Source organism: Orcinus orca, chromosome 1 (genome assembly GCF_937001465.1).
Source record: "Orcinus orca chromosome 1, mOrcOrc1.1, whole genome shotgun sequence".
Taxonomy (NCBI): Eukaryota; Metazoa; Chordata; class Mammalia; order Artiodactyla; family Delphinidae; genus Orcinus; species Orcinus orca.
The window spans coordinates 190493849-190518390 of NC_064559.1; the positions used below are offsets into that span (position 1 = coordinate 190493849).

The 24542-nt window shown below is 48.2% G+C and overlaps 1 protein-coding gene across 9 annotated transcripts in view; it reads right to left on the reverse strand.

Annotated features, from left to right (window-relative positions):
• Window positions 1-2615: 2615 nt before the first annotated feature.
• Window positions 2616-24542, reverse strand: part of RCC1 (regulator of chromosome condensation 1) — a 31561-nt gene continuing 9634 nt past the window's right edge. For 2 of the 9 annotated variants that reach the window (XM_033422397.2, XM_049711886.1), the window contains 10 exons: window positions 10333-10414; window positions 9674-9781; window positions 8674-8861; window positions 8313-8492; window positions 7391-7487; window positions 7154-7276; window positions 6493-6648; window positions 6128-6247; window positions 5629-5781; window positions 2616-4675 (listed from right to left, as the gene is read on the reverse strand). In XM_033422397.2, the coding sequence (XP_033278288.1) occupies window positions 4500-4675; window positions 5629-5781; window positions 6128-6247; window positions 6493-6648; window positions 7154-7276; window positions 7391-7487; window positions 8313-8492; window positions 8674-8861; window positions 9674-9781; window positions 10333-10414 (1383 nt within the window). In that variant the 3' untranslated portion in view covers window positions 2616-4499. Of the gene's footprint in view, window positions 4676-5628; window positions 5782-6127; window positions 6248-6492; window positions 6649-7153; window positions 7277-7390; window positions 7488-8312; window positions 8493-8673; window positions 8862-9673; window positions 9782-10332; window positions 10415-22058; window positions 22624-22723; window positions 22842-24542 lie in introns of those variants that run through there. The other 7 variants (XM_033422401.2, XM_033422400.2, XM_049711890.1 and 4 more) reach the window with 7 other exon arrangements.

Below are 24542 nucleotides of genomic sequence, written 5' to 3' on the forward strand. Positions count from 1 at the left end.
GTCAAATCAATCCCCAAGTCTTGTCACTTTCTTGCGTCCACATCCCCTACACTAATCCAAACTGCCAGTTCTAACCTGTCCCAGAACAGTGACCTGATATAGAAGGCCCTCAAGTAAACACGGATAATCCTGACAATTCGACTCCTAATCTGGGAGTGTCCCAGGCTTTAGCCTCAGTTTGATACCCATTTCTCAGAATGTGAAGCTTCTGTAGGTGGTAATTGTCATCTCCCATAGTGAAGGTCATCGCAAGTGCCTGAGGATCCATTTCTGGGGCTCCCTCTGGGTTGGTATAGGCCACCTCGGCCCTTCCTTACCAGCTTATACACCCCAAACTTGGGATGTTGGGCCCCAAAGTCAGGCACTCATGAGTCTAAAGTCTTGGATCCAACCACAAGTTGCCAAATTCCAGCTTTATCCTATTCACTGCCATAGTAGTGTAGTGGTTGGGTGCTTTGGCTATAGATTTGAACAAACGGAGCCCAAATCCCAGTCCCCTCTCACTAATTATTTTGGCAGGTTATTTAAACTCTGAGACTAATGTGGATAATAACAGTGCTTACCTCATACCATGTTTGTTGTGAGGATAAAATGAGAAGTAGGGAAAAACACTTGCCCTAATGCCTGGCTTCCAGTAAGTTCTCCAACATGGCAGTTGGAGGCCTTCAAATTGTAACTGGTAACTCTTTTATTTAGTACTATTTGCCAGCCCCTGTGCTGTGCTCTTTGCTTACCATTTTTAAAATTTATTTTACTGGGCTTCCCTGGTGGTGCAGTGGTTGAGAGTCCGCCTGTCGATGCAGGGGACACGGGTTCGTGCCCCGGTCTGGGAGGATCCCACATGCCGCGGAGGCTGGGCCCGTGAGCCATAGCCACTGAGCCTGCGTGTCCGGAGCCTGTGCTCCGCAACGGGAGAGGCCACAGCAGTGAGAGGCCCTAGTACCGCAAAAAAAAAAAAAAAAAAAATTATTTTACTTATGGAAGATTTTTAAATGTTTATTTTTAATTTAGAATGTAAGCTTTATCAGACAGGATTCCTTGTTCACGCTTTCTAATCAAATTCCCACAACCATGTCTGGGATATGGTAGGCACTGAAAAAAAATTTTTGAATTTATGTCAAACGATAAACAGTTGTCCCTTACCCCATCTATCCCTATTCCCAACTTCCAGTCCCTTGAGGCAACCACTTCCAAATCTTTTCCCTAAAATCTGTGTATTTCTAAATAGTATACTTTCTTTTTCTTTTTCGGTACGCGGGCCTCTCACTGCTGTGGCCTCTCCCGCTGCAGAGCACAGGCTCCAGACGCGCAGGCTCAGCGGCCATGGCTCACGGGCCCAGCCGCTCCGCGGCACGTGGGATCTTCCCGGACCGGGGCACGAACCCGTGTCCCCTGCATCGGCAGGCGGACTCTCAACCACTGCACCACCAGGGAAGCCCTAAATAGTATACTCTCTATTCATTTGTAGTTTCAGATATTTTATTTATTTATTTATTTTTAAGAAGATGTTGTGGGTAGGAGTTTATTAATTATTTTTGGTGTGTTGCGTCTTCATTTCTGTGCAAGGGCTTACTCTAGTTGTGGCAAGCGGGGGCCACTCTTAATTGTGGTGCGCGGGCCTCTCACTATCGCGGCCTCTCTTGTTGCGGAGCACAGGCTCCAGACGCGCAGGCTCAGTAGTTGTGGCGCACGGGCCTAGTTGCTCCGCGACATGTGGGATCTTCCCGGACGAGGGCTTGAACCCGTGTCCCCTGCATTAGCAGGCGGATTCTCAACCACTGCGCCACCAGGGAAGCCCCAGATATTTTAGGGACTGCCCCCATACATACACACTTCTCCATCTTCTGACTATAATTTGTCAAAACACTTAACATTTACATTATTATGACTTTGCAAATATTATTTATAGCTGAGCCATATGGGATGATTACATTTGTTTTGGGGTAACCAATTCAGGTTGGAGGAGGATGGGAGAAAAGGTAAAATTGAGAATACCTGATGTGTTTGAACACAGAAAAGGGGATTTACACTTCTGATAGCGATATGAACACCGAATAAATGATACTTACACCAAAAAATTAAGCATGTGAAAAACAAGGCAATTATTAACTACAGGGAACTTTAAAATGTTCAACGGTCATAACAGCAGAGGCTTGTGGGGCCTTTGCTATGTGCCTGAAACTGTTCTAACATATGTAAAGCACCTACAGAGAGCTTTATAACTCTTATGTTCAATACAAGGAAAAGAAACTGAGGTTCTGGGCTCGGGTGGAGGCTGATTTAAATTCTAGCCTAGTCTGTGCCACTTGGTAGCTTGGCCTCAAGCTAGACACTTGAACTCTCAGGGACTTTTTCCTGAGGGACAGCAATTCCCACTTCACAAGGCGATCAAATGAGCTATTATTGTATGCAAAGCGCTCGGCACAATGCCTGGCCCCTTTAAGTCCCAATCCACAAGAGCTGTTATTAAGGATAGGGCACTTTCAACCTGCTATATTGTCAAAAGGGAAAACTTCAGTAAATCTAATCCAACTGGACTTTTTTGGGCGGAGTGGGCGTGGGAAGAGCAGACACACAGGTGCTTCTTCACAAAGAAAATACTAAAATCAAAAGTGTGATTTTTCCCTTCTAAGAAGTCAATTTCTAATCAGGATAGTACATGCATCAAAACTAAAAGTTCAAGGAAAAAAAACAATCACGGAATACATTTTAAGTTATTTTACATCATATTCATTTTTCCAAGAGTCACTGATATGGAAGAATCCTCCTGGTGCTAGTAAAACTTTCCTGCTCTAATATACAAACCTCCTATATCAGCACTGTTCACTGTAACTTTCTGCAGTTATGGAAATGTTCTATAAATTTCTGTATTTGCATAGCCCAGAACCATAGGCGCTAGACACTTCTGACTACTGAGGACTTGAAATGTGGCTAGTGCAGCCGAGGAGGTCCATTTTACATTTTTACAAATTTAAATTAAATGTAAACAGCCACATGTAGGTACTGACCACCATACTGGACAGGTCAGCTCTATATGATTTGGTTGCTCAAATGCCTGTGAAAATCTACATCATTATGCATTGTTACTGTGCAGTTAATCATGTTTAATTAGTTATACTAGCTTTTGAAATGACACAGTACATCATTAAACTTAGCATAAGTATTTCTAGAGATGTACTGTACTCAAAAATCTTGGTTTGGGATTAGGATATTAAAAGATCCATCCCATGTCTCACACAATATACAGTATCATTTTTTTAAAAATCCAGTGATTCCTGAAACATAAATACCTAACAAAAATCAACTTTTTTTTATTTGTCTAGAACAGCCACTGTTCCATACAAAAAACAAAAAAACAAAAAAAAAAAAACCCAGCTGACTGGCACACACCAGGACCTCTTGACATCACTGAAGCCCTAGTCTTCACCAGGGCTACAGGCATGGGGTTATTCTGCCCATCCCAACACAGCAGGTGCTCCCTTAAAAAAGCAGGGAGCATGTAGAAAACAAGTGGCCTGTTTTATAAAACTCTAAATTTATTCAAAGTGTTAAAAGATTTCACTCTCCCCTCCAAAATACTTTACATTAAAAAAAAAAATCAATATTCTCTTCTATTTTTTCAGCCTCTGTACAAGCTACTGCTTCCCTTTCTAGGGACCAGTCTCTGCCCCTCCAACCCTCTTCCCTGCCCTCCCTTCACTCTCAATATTGCTGTAAGTTTGCTTATAAAGCCCTCCTTCCCCTCTCCCCGAGGTCCCGCCCTGCAGGCATAGCTTCCTTTCTGGATTTCAGGCCCTTGGCTTGCAGGTGAGGCAGGTTGGATGGGTGGGCAGGCAAGGCCTGAAGGGCAGAATGCTTTGTGCTTCTGGGAGAAAGGCTGACTGGCTTTTTTCTTGATCAAGCGGAGGATCACTGTTTTTCTTTTTGCCCCATGGGCACCTGTTCAGGGCCAAATATTTGGCTTGGGGTTGCCCATGGCTGGGTAGCCCTGCCCCTTCTCCAGTTTCCCCAGGCGTAGGTCCATGACAGCTGGGTCTCAGGACGGTACCATTTGTCTGTCTGTGGGTTGTGAAGGACAGGAAGAGTGGCACGTGACTAGAGCAGGGCTTGGCAGAGCCCCGACTTCTCAGAGTATGGGCACCAAACACGCAGGAGAGGAAGTTTTAGTTTTTGATAGGCAAAACCAGGGTCAGCCAGGACCATGGGAAATAGGGATGAGGGGGAAAGGTCTAACCACATAGCTGTGGGGTCAGCAATGTTCCTTCTGATTAAACCCCCCTCCCCTCTTCCATCTATCCCACCCTCATCCTGTAGGTCCCAGGATGATTCCGGGAAAGGAGGGAAAAAAAGAGAAGCATTCTGTTCTGCTGATGGGAAAAAGGCAGGAGATGACAGAGTACTTGGAGCTAGAAGAGGCCTGCTGGAATATGTAGACATCATGGCTTCCTTATTCCAGGAGGGAGGTGGGGGGGCCGGAAACCAGGCCCTCAGACGCTTCATCAACTCTGTTCCTTGTCCTTGACTAGTAAGACTGTGTGCTGGCCCCCGCTGGACACAGATAAGACCACACGGTTCTCCAACTGTTTGCCTGTCATCTCCACGGGGCTCCAGACATCCTCTTCCTGTCCTGTGCCCAGCTGGTAGTTGGTGCCCATGCCCCAGGCAAAAACACGACCTACAAAGGACAGAAATACGGGCAGCTGTATCTCCAGGGTCCCAAGCCCCACCTTTCTGTAGTGTGAGAAGCCTGGCACACGAGGGTGGATTTTGGCCTGGGCCTGTGGCAGCCTGGCAACGTCCCAGCCTCCGGGCGTTAAGGGAAGATGGGAGGAAGCAAGGAGATGATGGACAAAGAAGAGCTCTGTCAACCAGAGACCGCAGTCCTTACACACTGCCAAAAACTTCTGCCTGCTCCTAGGCGTGGCATTCAAGGCCCGTCAATCACTGGCCATTTCCCAAACCCCCATATCACCTCCATTCCCAGGACCACCTGCCTTTGAGACTGCTTTGAGACTGGATGCCCTCCTTTGCTTATCATAAAGGACTGAACCTTCACGGTGCAGTACAAGCCCCACTTCCTCAGGAACTCTTCCCAGATAATCCCAGGTCAAGCACCTCTACCAGCCGGATTTCTCAAGGCCTCCATGGCTGTTCCACTCAGGCTTTGGTGACCACTTGTCCACACCCTCCTCTGCTGTACTTGCCAGGACCCCAACTACTAACCCCTCTTTCTCTAATAAAATTCTAAGTACAACCCCCTGGGAAGCCGGCACCTACTAGGTTGTAAATAAAAAGGGTCACCATGGTATAAAATGTAAACAGAAGCCTGAGTTAGGAGTCTGGAGACATGGGTTCAAGTCCTACTGCTTGTCTGGGCCTCAGTGATATATCTCCCTTTGCTGTTTTTCTCCTCTACAGAACAAATCACTTCTATTAAAATAACGTGTTTACCCATTTTGTCATCAAAGCCAGAGCTTCTGACAATCAGGCCAAAAGCAACATCACCACAAACAGTGTTCTCCACACCTCAGCTCCATCTGATGCTGGACATCAGAGGCTACTGGGCACTTCGGTAAGAACCACGACCACCAGACTCCAACCAGACCGACTGTGGGCAGCCCCACTCACCATCCTTGGTCACAGCATATCCCACAGAGGCCCCACAAGCCACCGAGGAGACGGCGGGCAGCCTGGAGATGAGGGTGGGTACGCTCTTCTCCTCGGCACCTTCCCCAAGGCCCAGCCGCCCATACTCAGCCCGGCCCAGGCTGTATGCTCTTCCTGTGGAGGAGGCAGAGAGACGAGGAGTAGCAGAGGGCATGCTCCGGGTAGGCCATTTAGCACTTATATCTGTGGGAGCTGGTCCCCCATTCCTAGGGTGGTGAGGTCTGAAGTGTCCTTTTCAGTTTTGGGGGAGGCCTGGGAGAACCCCCCCCAGGCCCCCATTGAACTCACACGTGGAAGAACACCAGGACGCTGGGGGACGGGGGCGACCCTCGTGGACCCACAGCCAGCCCAGTCCATGGAGCAGGCCCAGGTTCCGAGCACCGCGATCTCCAGTGTGTGGCCAGGCCTGTGCCCAGGGAACACTCCACCTCCAACCCAGAGATGGACCAGGAGGCCCTACCTTCTGAATCCATGCAGACTGTATGGTGCTGGCCACCAGAGAAGCCCACCCAGGACTTCGTGGAGTTCTTGAAGGATGTCAGGTTCTGAGGTACAAAGCAAGATTCTGTGCCTGGGGTTCCTGGGGGAAGAGGCCAGGACAGAGCTGTCAGGCGTGAGGGTGTCCAAGGAGCTGCCTTCTTCTTCCCCTCCCAGTGTGGCCCCCACCCCACACCAGGGTATTTATATTCTCATTTTACAGATGAGAACACTGAGGCTCTGAGGGGTTAGGTGACCCCACCAAGGGTGCACAATGAATGAGGGGTGGAGGCAGGACTGGAGCCCAGGTCACTCTGGGAGACCCTGGACGATGGGCTTGGGACTCACCTAGCTGATGGTAGTTGGAGAGGCCAAAGCCATATACATGGCCCTCAGAGGAGATGGCAAAGGTGAAGTAGGCACCACAGAAGGCATCCTGGAATCTGACATGGCCCCGGCTTCCCCTGGATTTCAGCATCACACACTTGGGGACCAGGAGTCGTTCTGCAGGCAGAGAGCAGGCCAGGGTCAGTGGCAGACACACACAGCCTCTCTTCTCTGCCCCATCTGTCTCTCCTTCACTGCTAAAGCCCTCGCAGGGAGGCTAGGCAGGGACTCTTGTCCCTATTATACAGAAGAGGAAACTGAGGCCAGGAGAGTCCAAGTGCCTCACTCAGACTCTCACAGCCATAGGGGTAACATTTACCTGGAACTTACCATGTGCCAGACAGTCTTTTATGCAAACTCATTTAACTTCACAACAAACCAGTGAGGTAGGTTTAGAGGTAGGTGGGTTTAGAGATGAGGAAACTATGTCCAGGGGCCCACAGCCAGTAGCTGGTAGAGCCACGATTCAAACCTGGGGTAGTCTGGCTCTAGAATCTGAGTCCTTAACTACCACCGCACGTCCACCTGATACAAGCCTGAACACAGAGAATCCCTTCTACCTCTGACCTTCACCGGGGGTGGCTTGCCAACTTGCCCCGCCAGAGGGACCTAAGCCACCTACCGAGGCCCTGCCGGCCACCACGATTAGCAAATAATTCAGGCACGCGGCCCAGTTGGCCCTGCTCCCCGCAGCCCAAAGTACAGAGGTCGCCATCAACTGTCAGCATCACCAAGTGGTCGTTTCCTGAGGGTGAGAGGAAGGCAAGGGATGCAGGGCTTGTCTGTAAGGGCCAAGGCTGGGCCAGCCCCCCAAAAAGGTTCTCCAACTCCTGCCCAGAGTGAGTACCTGCAGACTCACCTGAGGCCACCTTCACCACGGGCGTACTCAGCTGCACCTGCACAGGCACCATGCTCTTTTTCATGGGCTCCAAGAGCCCGATCACACCATTATTGTCCTGGAAGGGAGGGGCGGAAGAGTTTTCAGCCAGTTCTTCCTGCCTCATACCAGCCAGATCCAGCTTTGCAGTCAGCCACGGAGCTGTCTGGTGAAGGGCACTGGTGCCAGATGGAGATGGAGAAGTGGGCAGGAGCCAGGCCACATAGTGCAATACTTACGAATGAAATCATACATGGTCTGTGATTTGCATTAAAATAACAGAGGAGTTGGGGAACGGAAGGGAGTAAAGATGAAACAAGTTTGGTCATAAGCTGATAATTGTTGGGGCAAGCAGATAGAGTTCAATATAGTATTCTGCTTACTTTTATGTGTTTGAAATTATCAATTAAAAAATTTAAAACCAGCCCCAAGGAGGAAACATCAGATTCCTTTATTTTTGACATTTCAAAATAAATTGAATACTAAAGTACCAAAAACAATTTTAATGCTGTATCTGCTTTTTAAACCACACTCTCCTGTCCTGGAAGTTCTGAGATGTGCCCCCAAACCCCTGAGAAGTGTGGAAGAAGGCTGGGAAGGCGGGGGGGAGGTTGAAGGCAGGGAGATGGGTCAGTAGGCTTCCTGGCTTAGCCTCAGCCCAAAGGCATCCTTGACCCACCCCTTTCCCAAGACGCACACATCATAACATCAGAGTCCAGGGAACAGCAGTGGTGTGGACAGGCCTGGATGAAGAAGCCAGAAACCTGGGTCTGGGCCCAAGCTCTGCCCAGGGCCTTGATTTCCCCAGTAAGTAAAACAGGGGTCTCATGATGGGTTATCTTTGGGGCCCCACCAGTTAATTCTGCCCACCAGCCCCCATGACGTCTTCCAGACCCAGTCTTACCCGGAAGGAGCCCCAAAGGAAGACACGGCCATCCTCGGTGAGGGCCGCTGTGTGACTGTCTCCTGCTGACACCTGTACCACCTTCTCTTGCAGTTCCACTTTCCCAGGGACCATCTCTGAGCCCTCCACTGATGTGTCCCTTCCCAGGGCACCCTCATCATTGCAGCCGAAGGAGTAGACCTGTGCCCAGGATGCCCCCATTAGTGCAAGGCCTGGCCTCTCCATCCGTTCTTGTTTAGGCCAATCCCTGCTTGTCTAGCCAGCTCCATCTCCACAGAGTAATGCGTGTGGTTCAAAGCTCCTTCCCCAAGCCCCCTACTAACCCCAGGCCCTGTCCCATCCTGTGCCACGCCCAACATACCTGGCCACTTTTGCTTAGACACACAGTGTGCATGCCCCCAGCCTCAGCTTGCACGATGTCCTCTAGAATGGGCACCAGGGCTGGCTTCTTCCTCTCCATCACATTCTCGCCCAGCCCCAGCTGGCCCACGTCGCCCTGGCCCAGCGTCAGCACCAAACCCGGTTCTGTGTTGTGGGACCTATGTGAGACTGAGGGGTGAAGGAGACAGCCCCTGAGTGTGTAGGATGATGGGAGAGAGGAGAGGTCACTGCACAGGCTCTGTGATCACACAGTCCTGGGTTCAAGCCCCTGCCCTGCCACAGACCATCTGACCTCTCCAAGCCTAAGTTTCCTCATCTGTGAAACGAGGATAACAAAAGTACTTATCTCATAGGGTTTTTGTGCAGATTAAAAACTGATCACATTATTAATGTGAGTGGAAGGAAATGGAAACGAGACACTCAATATCGGCAAATGAATCTTGGTGGAGAGGGTTAAAGAACAGTGGGGACACAAGCTAGTTTTCCTGATAGGTTGTTCTTGGTCGGGAACCATACTATCAGGGCATAATAACGTCTACCCCTTTACCGACTGCTTACTAGTGTTAGACTGCTTTGCAGCCCCTCACATTATGCTAGAGACCTTCCATTCTTAGGATCCCACTTTACAGAAAAGGGAACAGAGTCTCAGAGAAGGTCACAGAATAATTAGTAGAGTTTGCAGTGCATCCTCAGGCTGTGACTTAACCCCTGGACATAGGTACACTGACCCCCACTCCGCTCCTATGTGGGAGCGGACAGACAGCTGAAAAGGAAGGGGTAGGAGTTAAGAGCCCGCACAGGCCTTTGCAGAGAGGAACACGCCAACCAGTGTGCGGCACAGGGCCATCTGGTGGCCAACAGCGACCGCCCGTAGCCCCGGACAGCCAATGGCGTCCAGCCCCTCCCCCTGGGGGTGTGGCCAGGCTGCCAGTACTGCTGCGGCTGCGCAGAGGGTGCGGGTGCGCTGGGCAAGCAGCCACCTGGTCGGGCTTTCTGGTCAGGAGGGCTCGGCCCGCAAGCACCTTGGCAGGAGCGGGCGCCTGGAACACGGCGGGAGGCAACGACCCTCACTGCCTGGTTACCAGGGTCTGCAAAAGACAGACAGTGTCTGAGTGTGGGTCCATATTCCCCCTTCCCAGATTGGGGGTGGCGCTCTCTCCTCCCTGACTCCCTCCAGGGTCCAAGGAGAGAGGAGACCACAGCCACCTCCCTCCAGTGCTACCAGGACATGATCTCATTTTCCTCAGGACAGCTCAGTGAGGTTGCCCATTTTATGAATGGGGTAGTAGTCCAAGCTCAATGAGGTTAGTGATTTGCTCAAAGCTATATGTAGCTAGAAAGTGGCAGAGCCAGGACTTGAACCCAGTCTGGAGGTCAATGGTCTCAACCATGATGCATTACTGCCTGGGGCAAAGCCCTAGGGTCTAGTTTTTTGCCAGTATCTGAGTGCTTTTAGGCAAGTCTCTGCCCCTTTAAGATTCCCAGAGGGTGGGATTCAGTGAGCTACAGGAGACTCTCCAGCTGGGTGGAGTTCCTGGACTTCCAGGCCCCTCAGCTTCAAATCTCAGGGAGCCCAGTTCCAGATTCTGGGGGTGCCAAGAGGCCACCCATACTGAAGTAGAGGCCAAGGCCAACTTACCCTTCACCTTCTTGCTTTTGGGGAGGGCATCTTCGGGGGGTGATCTTCTCTTAGTTATACGCTTGGGTGGCATCTTCCTGTCCTGAAAAACCCAGGCAAATACTCCATGTCAGAAATGGCAATCATTTTCCTGCTCTAATTAGGCAATATTCATCAAAAACTCTAAAAAAAAAAGTGAGAAGAAATGCCCAGCAATTCCACTTCTCAGAATTTATCTGAGAAGAACCAAATAATAAATACACCCAAAGATTAAGATCCACAAATATTCTCTACTGTATTCTTCATAACATTAAAAAAACAACAAAAAATGGAGCAACCCATACACTCAGGAGTAGGGGACTGGCTAGATAATATGTGGTATATTGATGATAAAACAGGACGAAGCCATTAAAAGTGATGCTTTCAGAGATTTATTTACTGAATCATTGCCAAGTAATAGAAACAGATTGAAAAACAGCCCATCATCCTATTTGTGGAAAAGAAAAAGCATACACATATAAAAATGTGTGGAAGGAAATACGTTCAATATTGATAATGGTAACCTCTGGAAAATGGGATTATGGACAACTTCTACTTCTTTCTTTGTAGTTTACCTATATTATCGAAGCTACAAGAAACATTACATGTATTTTTAAAATTTTATTATAAAAAATTAAAACATTGAAGAACATTAAGTGAAGTATCCCTCACAACTCCTCCCAACCCCTACATAACCACTAGTAACTTTGGTTATACATAACTGCCATAATCAGACCACACACACACAAAGCTGTTCTCATTTAATAAAAGCACACCAAACCATCTATGCCCTTTGATCCAAAATGCCACCACTCCTGGGAGGAGTCCAACAAGAGACAAACACTGTATACACACTCACACAAACAGACGGTGTTACAAAAGGGGGAAAGGAAATCACCTATGGGTGACAAGAAGGGCTGTTGCACCTAGCACGATCCCGGGCAGCTGAAAGCCTCAGCCCTGAGCCCTTCACTCCTTAAACTAACTGCTGCTGCCTTGTCTCCTCAAGACCTCTGAGAACTGACTTTCTCCACGGCTATCTCAATTCCAATCCAGCCCAAATTGTGTCGAAAGCCTTTTCTCCCCCACGTAAGCAGCTTTGGAAATAAATCTTTATTGAGCCCTGGTCTTTAAGGTTGTGAAAGACAGTTCAGTTGTCTAAGCCTTAGGCTCCCAAACTCTAATGAGGGCAATTCGCAGCTACCCAGATGCAAAAGTGGTAGAGCAAGTGGTGGTTAAGAGGAGCCAGAATATGTGCTCAGCTGCTTTCTAGCTGTTTGACCTTGGACAAAGTTATTTAATCTCTTCATGATTCAGTTTCCTCCTCAGTAAAACGGGGATAATAATAGTACTCACACCCTGTTGTGATGTCTATGACTAATTGAGCTAATACTGTAAAAGTAATAACATAGTAAGTGCTCAATAAATCAATGCTGGTGTTATAACACCTAGGGTCTGTCCCAGGTGCTGCTCAGGCACAGCTCTAATCTAATCTAACCCACCTCTCCTCCATTCTACGGAAGAGGGATGGAGACTCTACCCAAGGCTACAAATGGAAAGAGAACTTCAAGAGACCTTCTCAGGCTCCTCTGTGGGCCTAAACAGCACCCCATTCTTCCTCCCTCCCTCCCTTCCTTTCTTCCAGTAGGTCCTAGAGCCTCAGCCTCTCCAGCTCCGCATTCCATGGTATATGAACACAAAGGGAGTGGCCTGGAATTTCCAGGCCATTTCTGCTGACTATCCTGGGGGAAGAGAACAAAGTACCGAAGATGGCGAAATAGCCAAAGGCCTACAATCCGTCAAAGCTGTGTAGGTTGAGCCTCTGCAGGTTGAGCTTCTACAGGTTGTGACTGGCCCAGTTTTGACTCTGTTGAGGCATTTCTGTGTTTCACCCAACTTCTATTCTCCCAGGGTTGAACTCCTCCCCTCCAAGTAGCCTCTTTGAAACCCCTTTTCCCACATTAGAAATGCACATTCCTTAGGATAAAGGGAATTGGATTCATCTGCCAGAGCTGTGGTTTGTTCAACCCTGCTTCTGTGACCATGGTTGACCTCTATGGCAGCTTTTTTTTTTTTTAATTTATTTATTTTATTTATTTACTTTTGTCTGCGTTGGGTCTTCGTTGCTGCGCGCGGGCTTTCTCTAGTTGCGGCGAGCAGGGGCTACTCTTTGTTGCGGTGCGCGGGCTTCTCAGTGCGGTGGCTTCTCTTGTTGCAGAGCATGGGCTCTAGGCGCACGGGCTTCAGTAGTTGTGGTACGCGGGCTTAGTTGCTCCGCGGCATGTGGGATCTTCCCAGACCAGGGTTCGAACCTGTGTCCCCTGCATTGGCAGGCAGATTCTCAACCACTGTGCCACCAGGGAAGTCCCTCTCTAGCAGCTTTAACCTCTCTGAGCTGTACCCTCATCTGTAAAAAGGGAGGCAATGACCACTTCCAGGGCTGTTGTCAAGACTAAATGAAGCACTTCCCTGGTGGTGCAGTGGTTAAGAATCCGCCTGCCAATGCAGGGGACTCGGGTTTAATCCCTGGTCCGGGAAGATCCCACATGCCGCGGAGCAACTAAGCCCGTGCGCCACAACTACTGAGCCTGTGCTCTAAAGCCTGCAAGCCGCAGCTACTGAGCCCACGTGCCACAACTACTGAAGCCCGTGTGCTTAGAGCCCGTGCTCCGTAACAAGAGAAGCCACCGCAATGAAAAGCCCGCACACCACAACAAAGACTAACCCCCGCTTGCCGCAAACAGGGAAAGCCCGCGCCCAGCAACGAAGACCCAGCACAACCAAAAAAAAAAAAAAAAAAAAAAAAAGACTGAATGAAATGTTTGTAAAGGACTTTGGAGTGCCAAGCACACAGTAAGTACTCAATACGTGGCAGCATGTACTCATTCATTCCATGAATGCCTATTACCACTGCCAGGTGTAGCAAGGAAAAAGAAAACTAACCCTCTCCCTGTTCTCATGGAGCTTAATTCTAGTGAGAAAGACACACACACACACACAGAGTATTACTACAGATGGTGTTGTGTGAAGGATAGGCAAGGCACAACACTGTAAACGTACTTAATGCCACTGAACTATATACAATTAAAAATGGTTAAAATGGTCAATTTTATGTTATGTGTATTTTACCACAGTAAAAAAAAAAAAAGCGAGAAAAACTGGGACGGGGGAGGAGATATAGGTCAGATAGGTAACATTTGGGCTAAGGCTTGAAATACTAGCAAGAGAAAGCTAGCAGGGGAAGACCCGGACAAAAGCATGTGATGTGCTCAGGAACCTGGGGAGGCCAGCAGGGCTGTAGGTGGACAGCGATGGATCACATGGCACAAGAGGAGCAGGCGATGGATCGTACAAGGGCTAGTAGGGAAAACAGAAGAGTTTTAAGAAAAATGTCTTAACGATTGTTCTGGCTACTGTAGAGAAAATGCAGTGGTTTGGAAGAGGAGGAGATTGCAGGCATCCAAATGAGAGAAGTCAGCGACTTGACTTGGTCTGAGGCAAGAGAGAAAAGTAGACAAAACAGATCAATTTAGGAGACAGGCTTGCTTTGCTGGCGGATTAGATGTGGGGAATGAGGGTGAGGGAGGAAGCCAGAATGACTTTTTCATCCTAAAATACCCAGCCTCCCTGATCCCCCATGAACTTGGCCAAACACAAGGACCCCCAGGCTTTGGCTTAAGTGAATAAGTAGATGGTCGACTTCCAGTTACTGAGAACACTGTGGGACAAACAGGAGAGGAGAGACTGAGAGGTCCACCTCACCAGGCGTTTTTGTTAAGTGTGAAGTGCGTGGGAGCAGACCAAGAAGGGATGTTAGGTAGGCAGAGCTGGATGGGTTAAGGAGTGTGGGACGTAACAGGTATCCACTGTTTCTTGTACCCCTGGCCAGGTTGCCAGCCAGCTCACTGTGTCCAGGGCCCTGTCCCGCCAAGGGCGTATTTCCCATCAGTTCATCAGAATGACCTGTACCAGTTAGCTGTGCTGGGGAGGGAGACTGTGTAGTAGCATGGAAAAGTACTTACAGCCAGAAGTGAGAAAAAAGGGAACAGAATAATATCAGCACATTGCTGCTGATGTTGGGTTGACCTGTGGGCAAGGCCTGGGGTGGAGAAAAATAAAGGCTATATGAGGTATTTGGTGTCATGGGTCATTAACCAAAAAAAAAAAAAGTGTTAGTGTGGGTTGGAACAGACCCAGGCAATATCTCCTTAGCCACCTGTGTTTTGGGCTAATATTCTGGGGCATCTCACTGCAAGCTAACCACACTGATCCCACTTTACAGACGAGGAAACCGAGGCTCAAAAAGGTAAAGTGTCTTACCCAAGACTGGACGAGGAAATCAAGATCTGTACCAAGTACCTAGTCACTCAGACCCCAGGGCTCGTGCCCCTACCTACTTCCTCCCCACACTCCCCAGTCCCTCAGCCTGTCTGAGAACTCTCCCTCATACTCTCTCCCCCAGAAAAGACAGAAGCTTGTCTCTCATCTCCCTACTGCCCACCCCCATGGCCATCCCGCTCTACAAGCCATTCATGATCTTTTTAAACCTCAAACCTGAAACAAGCTGCTTCCTTGCTCAGACTCCTCAGTGGCGCCCTCTGCCCACATTTCTTAACCTGGTACTAAAGACCTCCAGGGTCTGATACTAACACGACTTTTGGCCTCCTACCTTATCTGTCACATCGTCCCTTCTCTTCTCACACAATCTTAGACTGCCTACTATTCTCTCCATACCATGTGCATCTCTGTACCATCCCATCCCTATCCTACTAGAAGAAGTTCTGCTCAAAGCCACCTCCATTGGTAAGCCACCTCTGATCTCTCTCTCAATCCTAAAGGAATCATTCTCACAGAGAAATTAGGGCAGACTTTTAGATCATGATTATTTAAATTTACCTGTCTATCCACCATATCAATCTGCTCCTTAAAATGAGTCTCTCTGGGGCTTCCCTGGTGGCACAGTGGTTGAGAGTCCGCTTGCCGATGCAGGGGACACGGGTTCGTGGCCCGGTCCGGGAAGATCCCACATGCCGCAGAGTGGCTGGGTCCAAGAGCCATAGCCGCTGAGCCTGCGCGTCTGGAGCCTGTGCTCCGCAACAGGAGAGGCCACAACAGTGAGAGGCCCGCGTACGACAAAAAAAAAAAAAAAAAAAAAGAGTCTCTCTGGGACACTGGTCTCGCCTACTTTCCATATGCCAACAACCTTTAACTTCTCACAACAAGCTGAAGAAGGCACTGTCACTCCTATTTCACAGTTGAGGGAACTGAGGCTCAGAGAAGTCAATTTACTTGCTTAAGTTCATACCATCAGGAAAGAGAGCCAGGAATAGAATCCAGGTATACCTGATAATTAAAAACAAAAACAAAACAAGAATGGTTGGCTAAAGGCAGGCCGTGATCCAGGCAGGGGTCAAGGCAGCCTGGACAGGCCTCCCCAGGATCCTCTATGAGCTTGGCCAAAGGCAAGGAGCAGAGGGCAGCAGCCTGCTGAGGGGGACAGGATAGTGAGAGCAGAGAGGAGCTCGGAGGCAGCTAGGGCCTGGGAGGGTGGGCCACGTGGCTGACAAATCTGCTGAAAGATGTATGGAAGGACGACGGGTACAACTCCATGCTGTGGTGGAGAGAGCACTGGCTTTCAAGTCCAACACACCTGAGTTCCCTTTGAGCTTGACAGTCTTCATCTCTCAGACAGAGGACTCCAGGCATCTCTCAAACAGCAACTCCAGGATTGCTGCTGTGAGCAATCCCCGAGGCAGGGTGGAAGATGAGAGGGCACCTTCTAAAAGGTGGAGCCCTGTACCCATGACCCACCTGCATATCCTCTACCGTACACATCAGTCCTTTGACAGACTCCCTCTCTAACCGCTCTGGGTGTGTTTTCTTAGCCAGACACGGAGTACCTGGGCTAAGAATAAGTAGTAGTCTTTTGTCCCTACCCTGCACTCCCCAACAGACAAACACAGCTTCCATCTTCAAGGAGTTTACAGTCTGGGAGAAGAGTGAGATACAATCCAATAAGTCAGATACAGAGACAACTTCCACCAATAGGCACCTAAGGTGTGCCAGCTTCTCCTAGAACATTCACACCTGCCCTTGGAGGTGTGATCATCCTGGCTTTACAGATAAGAAAGTAGAGGCTCAGAGGAAGGTGCCCCAGGCCACATAGAGGTGGGATGACAGCCCAGGTCTCCCAACCAATCACCACTAGGACGAGAGCATCCCCCCTCCCCACTTCTCTCTGGGCCTCAGTTTCCTCATTTGGTGAATGAAGGCACAGCAGACTAGACAGTCTACCAGGGCCGTGGTGTTCCTGCAGTGACCTGCTGTGACCTCATCTCTGCAAAGGGAGACAGAGCCCTCTCTTACCACAGCAGCTGTCCCCACCCACCCCGACATCAGGAGACAGACACTTGCCCACCAGACGCAATGGCTAAAGAATCTCTTTGTGAGAAAAGTCCCCAGGAGGGATGGAAAAAGATATTCCATGCAAATGGAAAGCAAATAAATCTGGAGCAGCAATACTCATATCAGATAAAATAGACTTTAAAATAAAGAATGTTACAAGAGACAAGGAAGGACACTACATAATGATCAAGGAATCAATCCCAGAAGAAGATATAACAATTATAAAAATATATGCACCCAACAGAGGAGCACCTCAATACATAAGGCAACTGCTAACAGCTATAAAAAAGGAAATTGACAGTAACACAATAATAGTTGGGGACTTTAACACCTCACACCAATGGACAGATCATCCAAACACAAAATTAATAAGGAAACACAAGCTTTAAATGACACAATAGATGAGATAGATTTAATTGATATTTATAGGACATTCCATCCAAAAACAGCAGATTACACTTTCTTCTCAAGTGCACATGGAACATTCTTCAGGATAGATCCCACCTTGCATCACAAATCAAGCCTCGGTAAATTTAAGAAAATTGAAATCATATCAAGCATCTTTTCGGACCACAACACTATGAGATTAGAAATCAATTACAGGGAAAAAAACACAAACACATGGAGGCTAAACAATACGTTACTAAATAACCAAAAGATCACTGAAGAAATCAAAGAGGAAATCAAAAAATATCTAGAGACAAATTACAACGAAAACACGATGATCCAAAACCAATGGGATGCAGCAAAAGCAGTTCTAAGAGGGAAGTTTATAGCAATACAAGCCTACCTCAAGAAACAAGAAAAATCTCAAATGAACAATCTAACCTTACAGCTAAAGGAACTAGAGAAAGAAGAATAAACAAAACCCAAAGCTAGTAGAAGGAAAGAAATCATAAAGATCAGAGCAGAGGGCTTCCCTGGTGGCGTAGTGGTTGAGAGTCCGCCTGCCGATGCAGGGGACACGGGTTCGTGCCCCGGTCCGGGAAGATCCCACATGCCATGGAGTGGCTAGGCCCGTGAGCCATGGCCACTGAGCCTGCGCGTCTGGAGCCTGTGCTCCGCAACGGGAGATGCCACAACAGTGAGAGGCCCGCGTACCGCAAAAAAAAAAAAAAAAAAAAAATCAGAGCAGAAATAAATGAAATAGAAACGAAGAAAACAACAGCAAAATGAATAAAACTAAAGGCTGGTTCGTTGAGAAGATAAACAAAATTGATAAACCTTTAGCCAGATTCATCAAGAAAAACAGGGAGAGGACTCAAGTCAATAAAATTAGAAATGAAAAAGGAGAAGTTACAACAGACACCGCAGAAATACAAAGCATCCTAAGAGACTACTACAAGCAACTCTATGCCAATAGAATGGACAACCTGGAAGAAATGGACAAATTCTTAGAAAGGAATAACTTTCCAAGACTGAACCAGGAAGAAACAGAAAATATGAACAGACCAATCACAAGTAATGAAATTGAAACTGTGATTAAAAATCTTCCAACAAACAAAAGTCCAGGACCAGATGGCTTCACAGCTGAATTCTATCAAACATTTAGAGAAGAGCTAACACCCATCCTTCTCAAACTCTTCCAAAAAATTGCAGAGGAAGGAACACTCCCAAACTCATTCTATGAGGCCACCATCACCCTGATACCAAAACCAGACAAAGATACTACAAAAAAAGAAAATTACAGACCAATATCACTGATGAGTATAGACGCAAAAATCCTCAATACTAGCAAACAGAATCCAACAACACATTAAAAGGATCATACACCATGATCAAGTGGGATTTATCCCAGGGATGCAAGGATTCTTCAATATACACAAATCAATCAATGTGATACACCATATTAACAAATTGAACAAGAAAAACCATATAATCATCTCAGTAGATGCAAAAAAACCGTCTGACAAAATTCAACTCCCATTTATGATAAAAACTCTCCAGAAAGTGGGCATGGGGGAACCTACCTCAACATAATAAAGGCCATATACGACAAACCCACAGCAAACATCATTCTCAATGGTGAAAAACTGAAAGCATTTCCTCTAAGATCAGGAACAAGACAAGGATGTCCATTCTCACCACTATTAATCAGCATAGTTTTGGAAGTCCCAGCCACGGCAATCAGAGAAGAAAAAGAAATAAAAGGAATACAAATTGGAAAAGAAGAAGTCAAACTGTCACTGTTTGCAGATGACATGATACTTTACATAGAGAATCCTAAAGATGCCACCAGAAAACTACTAATCAATGAATTTGTAAAGTTGCAGGATACAAAATTAATGCACAGAAATCTCTTGCATTCCTATATACTCACAACAAAAGATCAAAAAGAGAAATTAAGGAAACAATTCCATTCACCATTGCAACAAAAAGAATAAAATACCTAGGAATAAACCTACCTAAGGAGGTGAAAGACCTGTACTCAGAAAACTATAAGACACTGATGAAAGAAATCAAAGATGACACAAACAGATGGAAAGATATACCATGTTCTTGGATTGGAAGAATCAATATTGTGAAAATGACTATACTACCCAGAGCAATCTACAGATTCAATGCAATCCCTATCAAATTACCAGTGGCATTTTTCACAGAACTAGAACAAAAAATCTTAAAATTTGTATGGAGACACAAAAGACCCCAAATAGCCCCAGCAGTCTTGAGGGAAAAAAACGGAGCTGGAGGAATCAGACTCCCTGACTTCAGACTATACTACAAAGCTACAGTAATCAAGACAATATGGTACTGGCACAAAAACAGAAATATAGATCAATGGAACAGGATAGAAAGTCCAGAGATTAACCCACACACCTATGATCAACTAATCTATGACAAAGGAGGCAAGGATATACAATGGAGAAAAGACAATCTCTTCAATAAGTGGTGCTGGGAAAACTGCACAGCTACATGTAAAAGAATGAAACTAGAACACTCCCTAACACCACACACAAAAATAAGCTCAAAATGGATTAGAGGGCTTCCCTGGTGGCGCAGTGGTTGAGAGTCCACCTGCCGAGGCAGGGGACATGGGTTCATGCCCCGGTCCGGGAAGATCCCACATGCTGCGGAGCGGCTGCACTCGTGAGCCATGGCCGCTGAGCCTGCGCGTCCGGAGCCTGTGCTCCGCAACGGGAGAGGCCACAACAGTGAGAGGCCCGGGTATCGCAAAAAAAAAAAAAAAAAAATGGACTAGAGACCTAAACATAAGACTGGACATTATAAAACTCTTAGAGGAAAACATAGGAAGAACACTCTTTGACATAAATCACAGCAAGATCTTTTTTGATCCACCTCCTAGAGTTATGGAAATAAAACCAAAAATAAACAAATGGGACCTAATGAAATTTAAAAGCTTTTGCAAAGCAAACTACAAACAAGACGAAAAGACAACCCTCAGAATGGGAGAAAATATTTGCAAACGAATCAACGGACAAAGGATTAATCTCCAAAATATATAAACAGCTCATGCAGCTCAATGTTAAAAAAACAAACAGCCGAATCAGAAAATGGGCAGAAGATCTAAATAGACATTTCTCCAAAGAAGACATACAGATGGCCAAGAAGCACATGAAAAGCTGCTCAACATCACTAATCATTAGAGAAATGCAAATCAAAACTACAATGAGGTATCACCTCACACCAGTTAGAATGGGCATCATCAGAAAATCTACAAACAACAAATGCTGGAGAGGGTGTGGAGAAAAGGGAACCCTCTTGCACTGTTGGTGGGAATGTAAATTGATACCGCCACTATGGAGAACAGTATGGAGGTTCCTTAAAAAACTAAACATAGAATTACCATATGACCCAGCAATCCCACTACTGGGCATATACCCTGAGAAAACCATAATTCAAAAAGACACATGCACCCCAATGTTCACTGCAGCACTATTTACAATAGCCAGGTCATGGAAGCAACCTAAATTCCCATCGACAGATGAATGGATAAAGATGTGGTACATATACGCTATGGAATATTACTCAGCCATAAAAAGGAAGGAAATTGGGTCATTTGCAGACACGTGGATGGATCTAGAGACTGTCATACAGAATGCAGTAAGTCACAAAGAGAAAAACAAGTATCAGATATTAACGCATATATGTGGAACCTAGAAAAACGGTACAGATGAACCGGTTTGCAGGGCAGATATAGAGACACAGATGTAGAGAACAAACTATGGACACCAAGGGGGGAAAGTGGTGGGGGGAGTGGTGGTGGGGGGATGAATTGGGAGGTTGGGATTGACATGTATACACTAATATGTATAAAATACAGAATAAGACCCTGCTGTATAACAAAATAAATAAAATAAAATTAAAAAAAAAAAAAAGTCCCCAGGAGGGAAGGGAGGAGAGAGGCTCATCTGTCAACAAACATTTGCTGAGCTCCTGCCTCATGTCAGGCACAGAGCTGGTAGACTTCACCCAGGAACTCCTTACTGGAGGATCCCCCTCACATAGGGAGCTGAGCCTCGGCTTAAGTGCGTTCATTTTTCCCAGGGGAAAGGGGCCACATCTTCCACCAGATGTTACAACCACAGCTTTATGGAAATAATAGGGTATTAGTAATCCTCACCACAAGCCTCTTATCTTCACCTTACAGGTAAGGGAAACAAGGCCCATAGGGATTGGGTGGGTGGCCCAAGGGTACCCAACTAGGAAGTTGCCAAGCTGAACACTATTCCTGCTCTTGGGATGTTTTCGCCAACAGGAGTATGTAGAACTCCTAGTTCATCTTTCCAAACTCCATTCTGATGTCCTTTTTGGGTGAAACCATCGCTGCCTTCTCCACCCCACCCAGTGCTCCTTGGTCTTGCACTCCAGACCTTTTGAGACCCAGCCCCTGCAGGAATATCTTGCTCTTCTCCTCCTTGTACCCTGTGCTCCAACCAAACACCGTGGTATCCCTGATGATAACACTCAACTACACCTTCATGCTTTTGCATGTGCTGTGTTCCCTGCCAGGATCACCCTAACCCCGCCCATCCTCAGTCTGCCTGGATAACTCCATTGTTCCTTCAAAACCCGGGCCAAGAGTAACCTCGGTTGGAAAGCCATACCTAACCCTCCTGCGCAGCCTTGGGTGAACCTCCGAGTTCCCCTCCACACTCCGTACACTCAGCTTCTGCTGGGGCACCCAAGTCACACTTGGTTGGCGCACCTCTGTTAATATCCGCCAGCAGCGCCCCGGATCCACGGGCACACTTCAGGGATCGCCCTGGATCGTAAGTGTGGCCCCACATGGGCCTCCCCAGGGAGACCGCGAGCTCCGCCAAGGCCACACGGGGCCCTCTCACCATGTTCCCCAGCCCTGCACGCGCGGCACGGAGTGGACAGCCAGTAAATAATCTGTTGACAGATGAGTTGGTGCGGAGTTCCCGGCACACCTCTCCAACCGGTCAACAGTCATCGTGACGGTGCCTGTTGACGCTGAGATTTCGCTCTCCGCGTAGACCCTCAGCAGCCTACCCTCCTAAAAGCAGACCCTCGCCGGACAGGGTTCCGCCCCACTCTGCAAACCGCATTCTCCAAACCAGTGCTAGACTTAATCACTTTCCCGCTCCGGAAACGCGGCCCCGCCGGAGCTGCCGCCCCGGCCCAGGAGGCGCGCTGGTCGGCGCACCGCTGGCGGGAGGTCACCGCGGCCGCGCGCAACCTGGCCGGCCGCGCTAGGGCCGTTTGAATCTCCCGCCCCCGCGGGCGGCGCGGGCCAGGCGTGCGAGGCGCGGCTGCAGAGGGGCCGCGCGGCCCTCGCTCGGGCGAGGCGGGGCCCGGCAGGCTCCGGGGGGCCCCGCGGTGCCGGAGACTCGCGCGCCCGCACCTCTCAGTCACTCGGCTTCACGTGGGGCCGGCGCCGCGCGACACGGGCGCGCGCAGGCAACGGGCCCGACCCGCCGCCGACCGCCGGTGCCCGCGCGCCGCCCTCCGCCCCGACCCTCCGCGCGTGACGGGCGCGACCTACCTCGCTGCAGGTCGGCCACAAGGAACTCCTCCGCTCCCCGGCCCGGCCGCGAACTGCCCCAGAGCATGCGCTCTACAGGCCTCCGGCCCCGACCCCGGGCCAGAAAAGAAAACAAAGAGCCCGGCGGCCCCTGGCGGCCGCCCCAGGAAGTGCGAGTGGCGCGCTCTGGCTAAGGCGCTCCTAACCAGGCTCTCTCCGCCCTGGCAAGGGTACAGTGGGTGTGTATTTTGAAGACCCCAAATTGGGACAAGAGGACTGACAACCAGAAAGACTACTTGAAATCAAGGTTTGTTTGGGAGAATCTAGTGTGGAAGGGACTGTACGGACAAAAGAGATTCGGATCCTCCCTGCTCTCAAGAGGCTCTCCGTCAGAGAAAGATGAGAAATAGGACTATCAGCAACTACTCAGGGTGTGACAACGGTACGCACAAGGTTATCTGGCTCAGCCGGGGCTTAACAAAGGCTTTCCAGGTTAAGCCTAAAACGGCAGGGCATCCTAGGAGAAGCATCCCGTGCACTGACAGGGAGCGATGGGAGCCTGTGGTGGTTGTGGGAAACTGCCAAGGTCTGACTGGGGCAGAGGGTGCCATGCGGAGGAACTGGAGAGGGAGAGACAGACCACGGATTCAGGGTATTGTCTAAGGAGGCAGCCTCTTCCCTGGGGAAATGGGGAACTATGGAACGGATTTAAGCACGTGAGTGACAGAAGCAGAGTTTTGTTTTAGAACAAAACGGAGAATGCAGAGAATGGACTTGGGGGAAGGGGAAACCACTCCACTCCTTCTTCAGGACAGGATACAAACAGTTCTTCAGGATTTCAAGTTCCCTGTGGTGACCTTTCAGGGCTTTTGATTGTGTCTGGGGGTTTCCCAGGTCAAAGGCGTGGCCTCTGCAGAAGGATATTTTCTCCATTTCATGTTGATTCTGACTCTGAAGGTCATTCTATCATACCTGAACTCTAGATAGACACTTTTGATGAGTGTTTACCAACTGAGTTTCTTCTACACAGAGCCCACCCCAAAGCACTCCCCATCTTTAAGGTTTCTCACCTCCTCAAGTTTACTTCTGCCTCCATCAGGGACTCCTCTTTTGGATGTTACACTGTGAAATTCCTCCAAGTTTTAACCCTGGGATCTCTGATCTGTCTCTGCTGTCTTCCTCCAAGATCTTACTCATTCACATGGCTTGATGTAATTATAAAAATAACTATCATCACGTATTTTGTAAAACCTCTTACTTCAACTACAGAAACACATCCGTCCATTACTTCATTGGTTCCTCACAAAACCCTTGACAGTTGGAAAATGAAAAAAAATGAGGTTCAAAGAGGTTAAGCAAGTTTTCTCTGGGGTCATCATACAAGTGGTAGAAGGAGATCAGAAATCTTGTTTAGGGCCGAGCCATTGCCTTTTAACTGAGAGGGCAGCCCACCTGGTCTGGTTCTGACCTCTACCCTAAGTTTTAGTCCTACGGCTCTACCCAGAAGACTCAATATTCCAAATAAAACTCATTTTCCTTGGATCTAGACCCCCCCCACCACCACCCCCTTCATCCTTCAAGCCAAGGTTAAGGTTCTCCAAGAAGTACAGATTCAAACTTTCACATCTTTTCTGATTCTTCCCTCTCCTCTCCATCTTTTATTTCTGCCCCTCTGGTCTAAAGCACCACCCACCTGGCCTCTGCTCCCACCCCTCATCCTTTCCCCCTTCATTTCATTCCACCAAGATCCCAAGGTTAATCTCCCTAAATCATGGCTGTGAGGCTTTGCCCTGCTTAAAAATCTTTAAAGACTCAGATATTTCTTCAGTGCTGTGCTAGG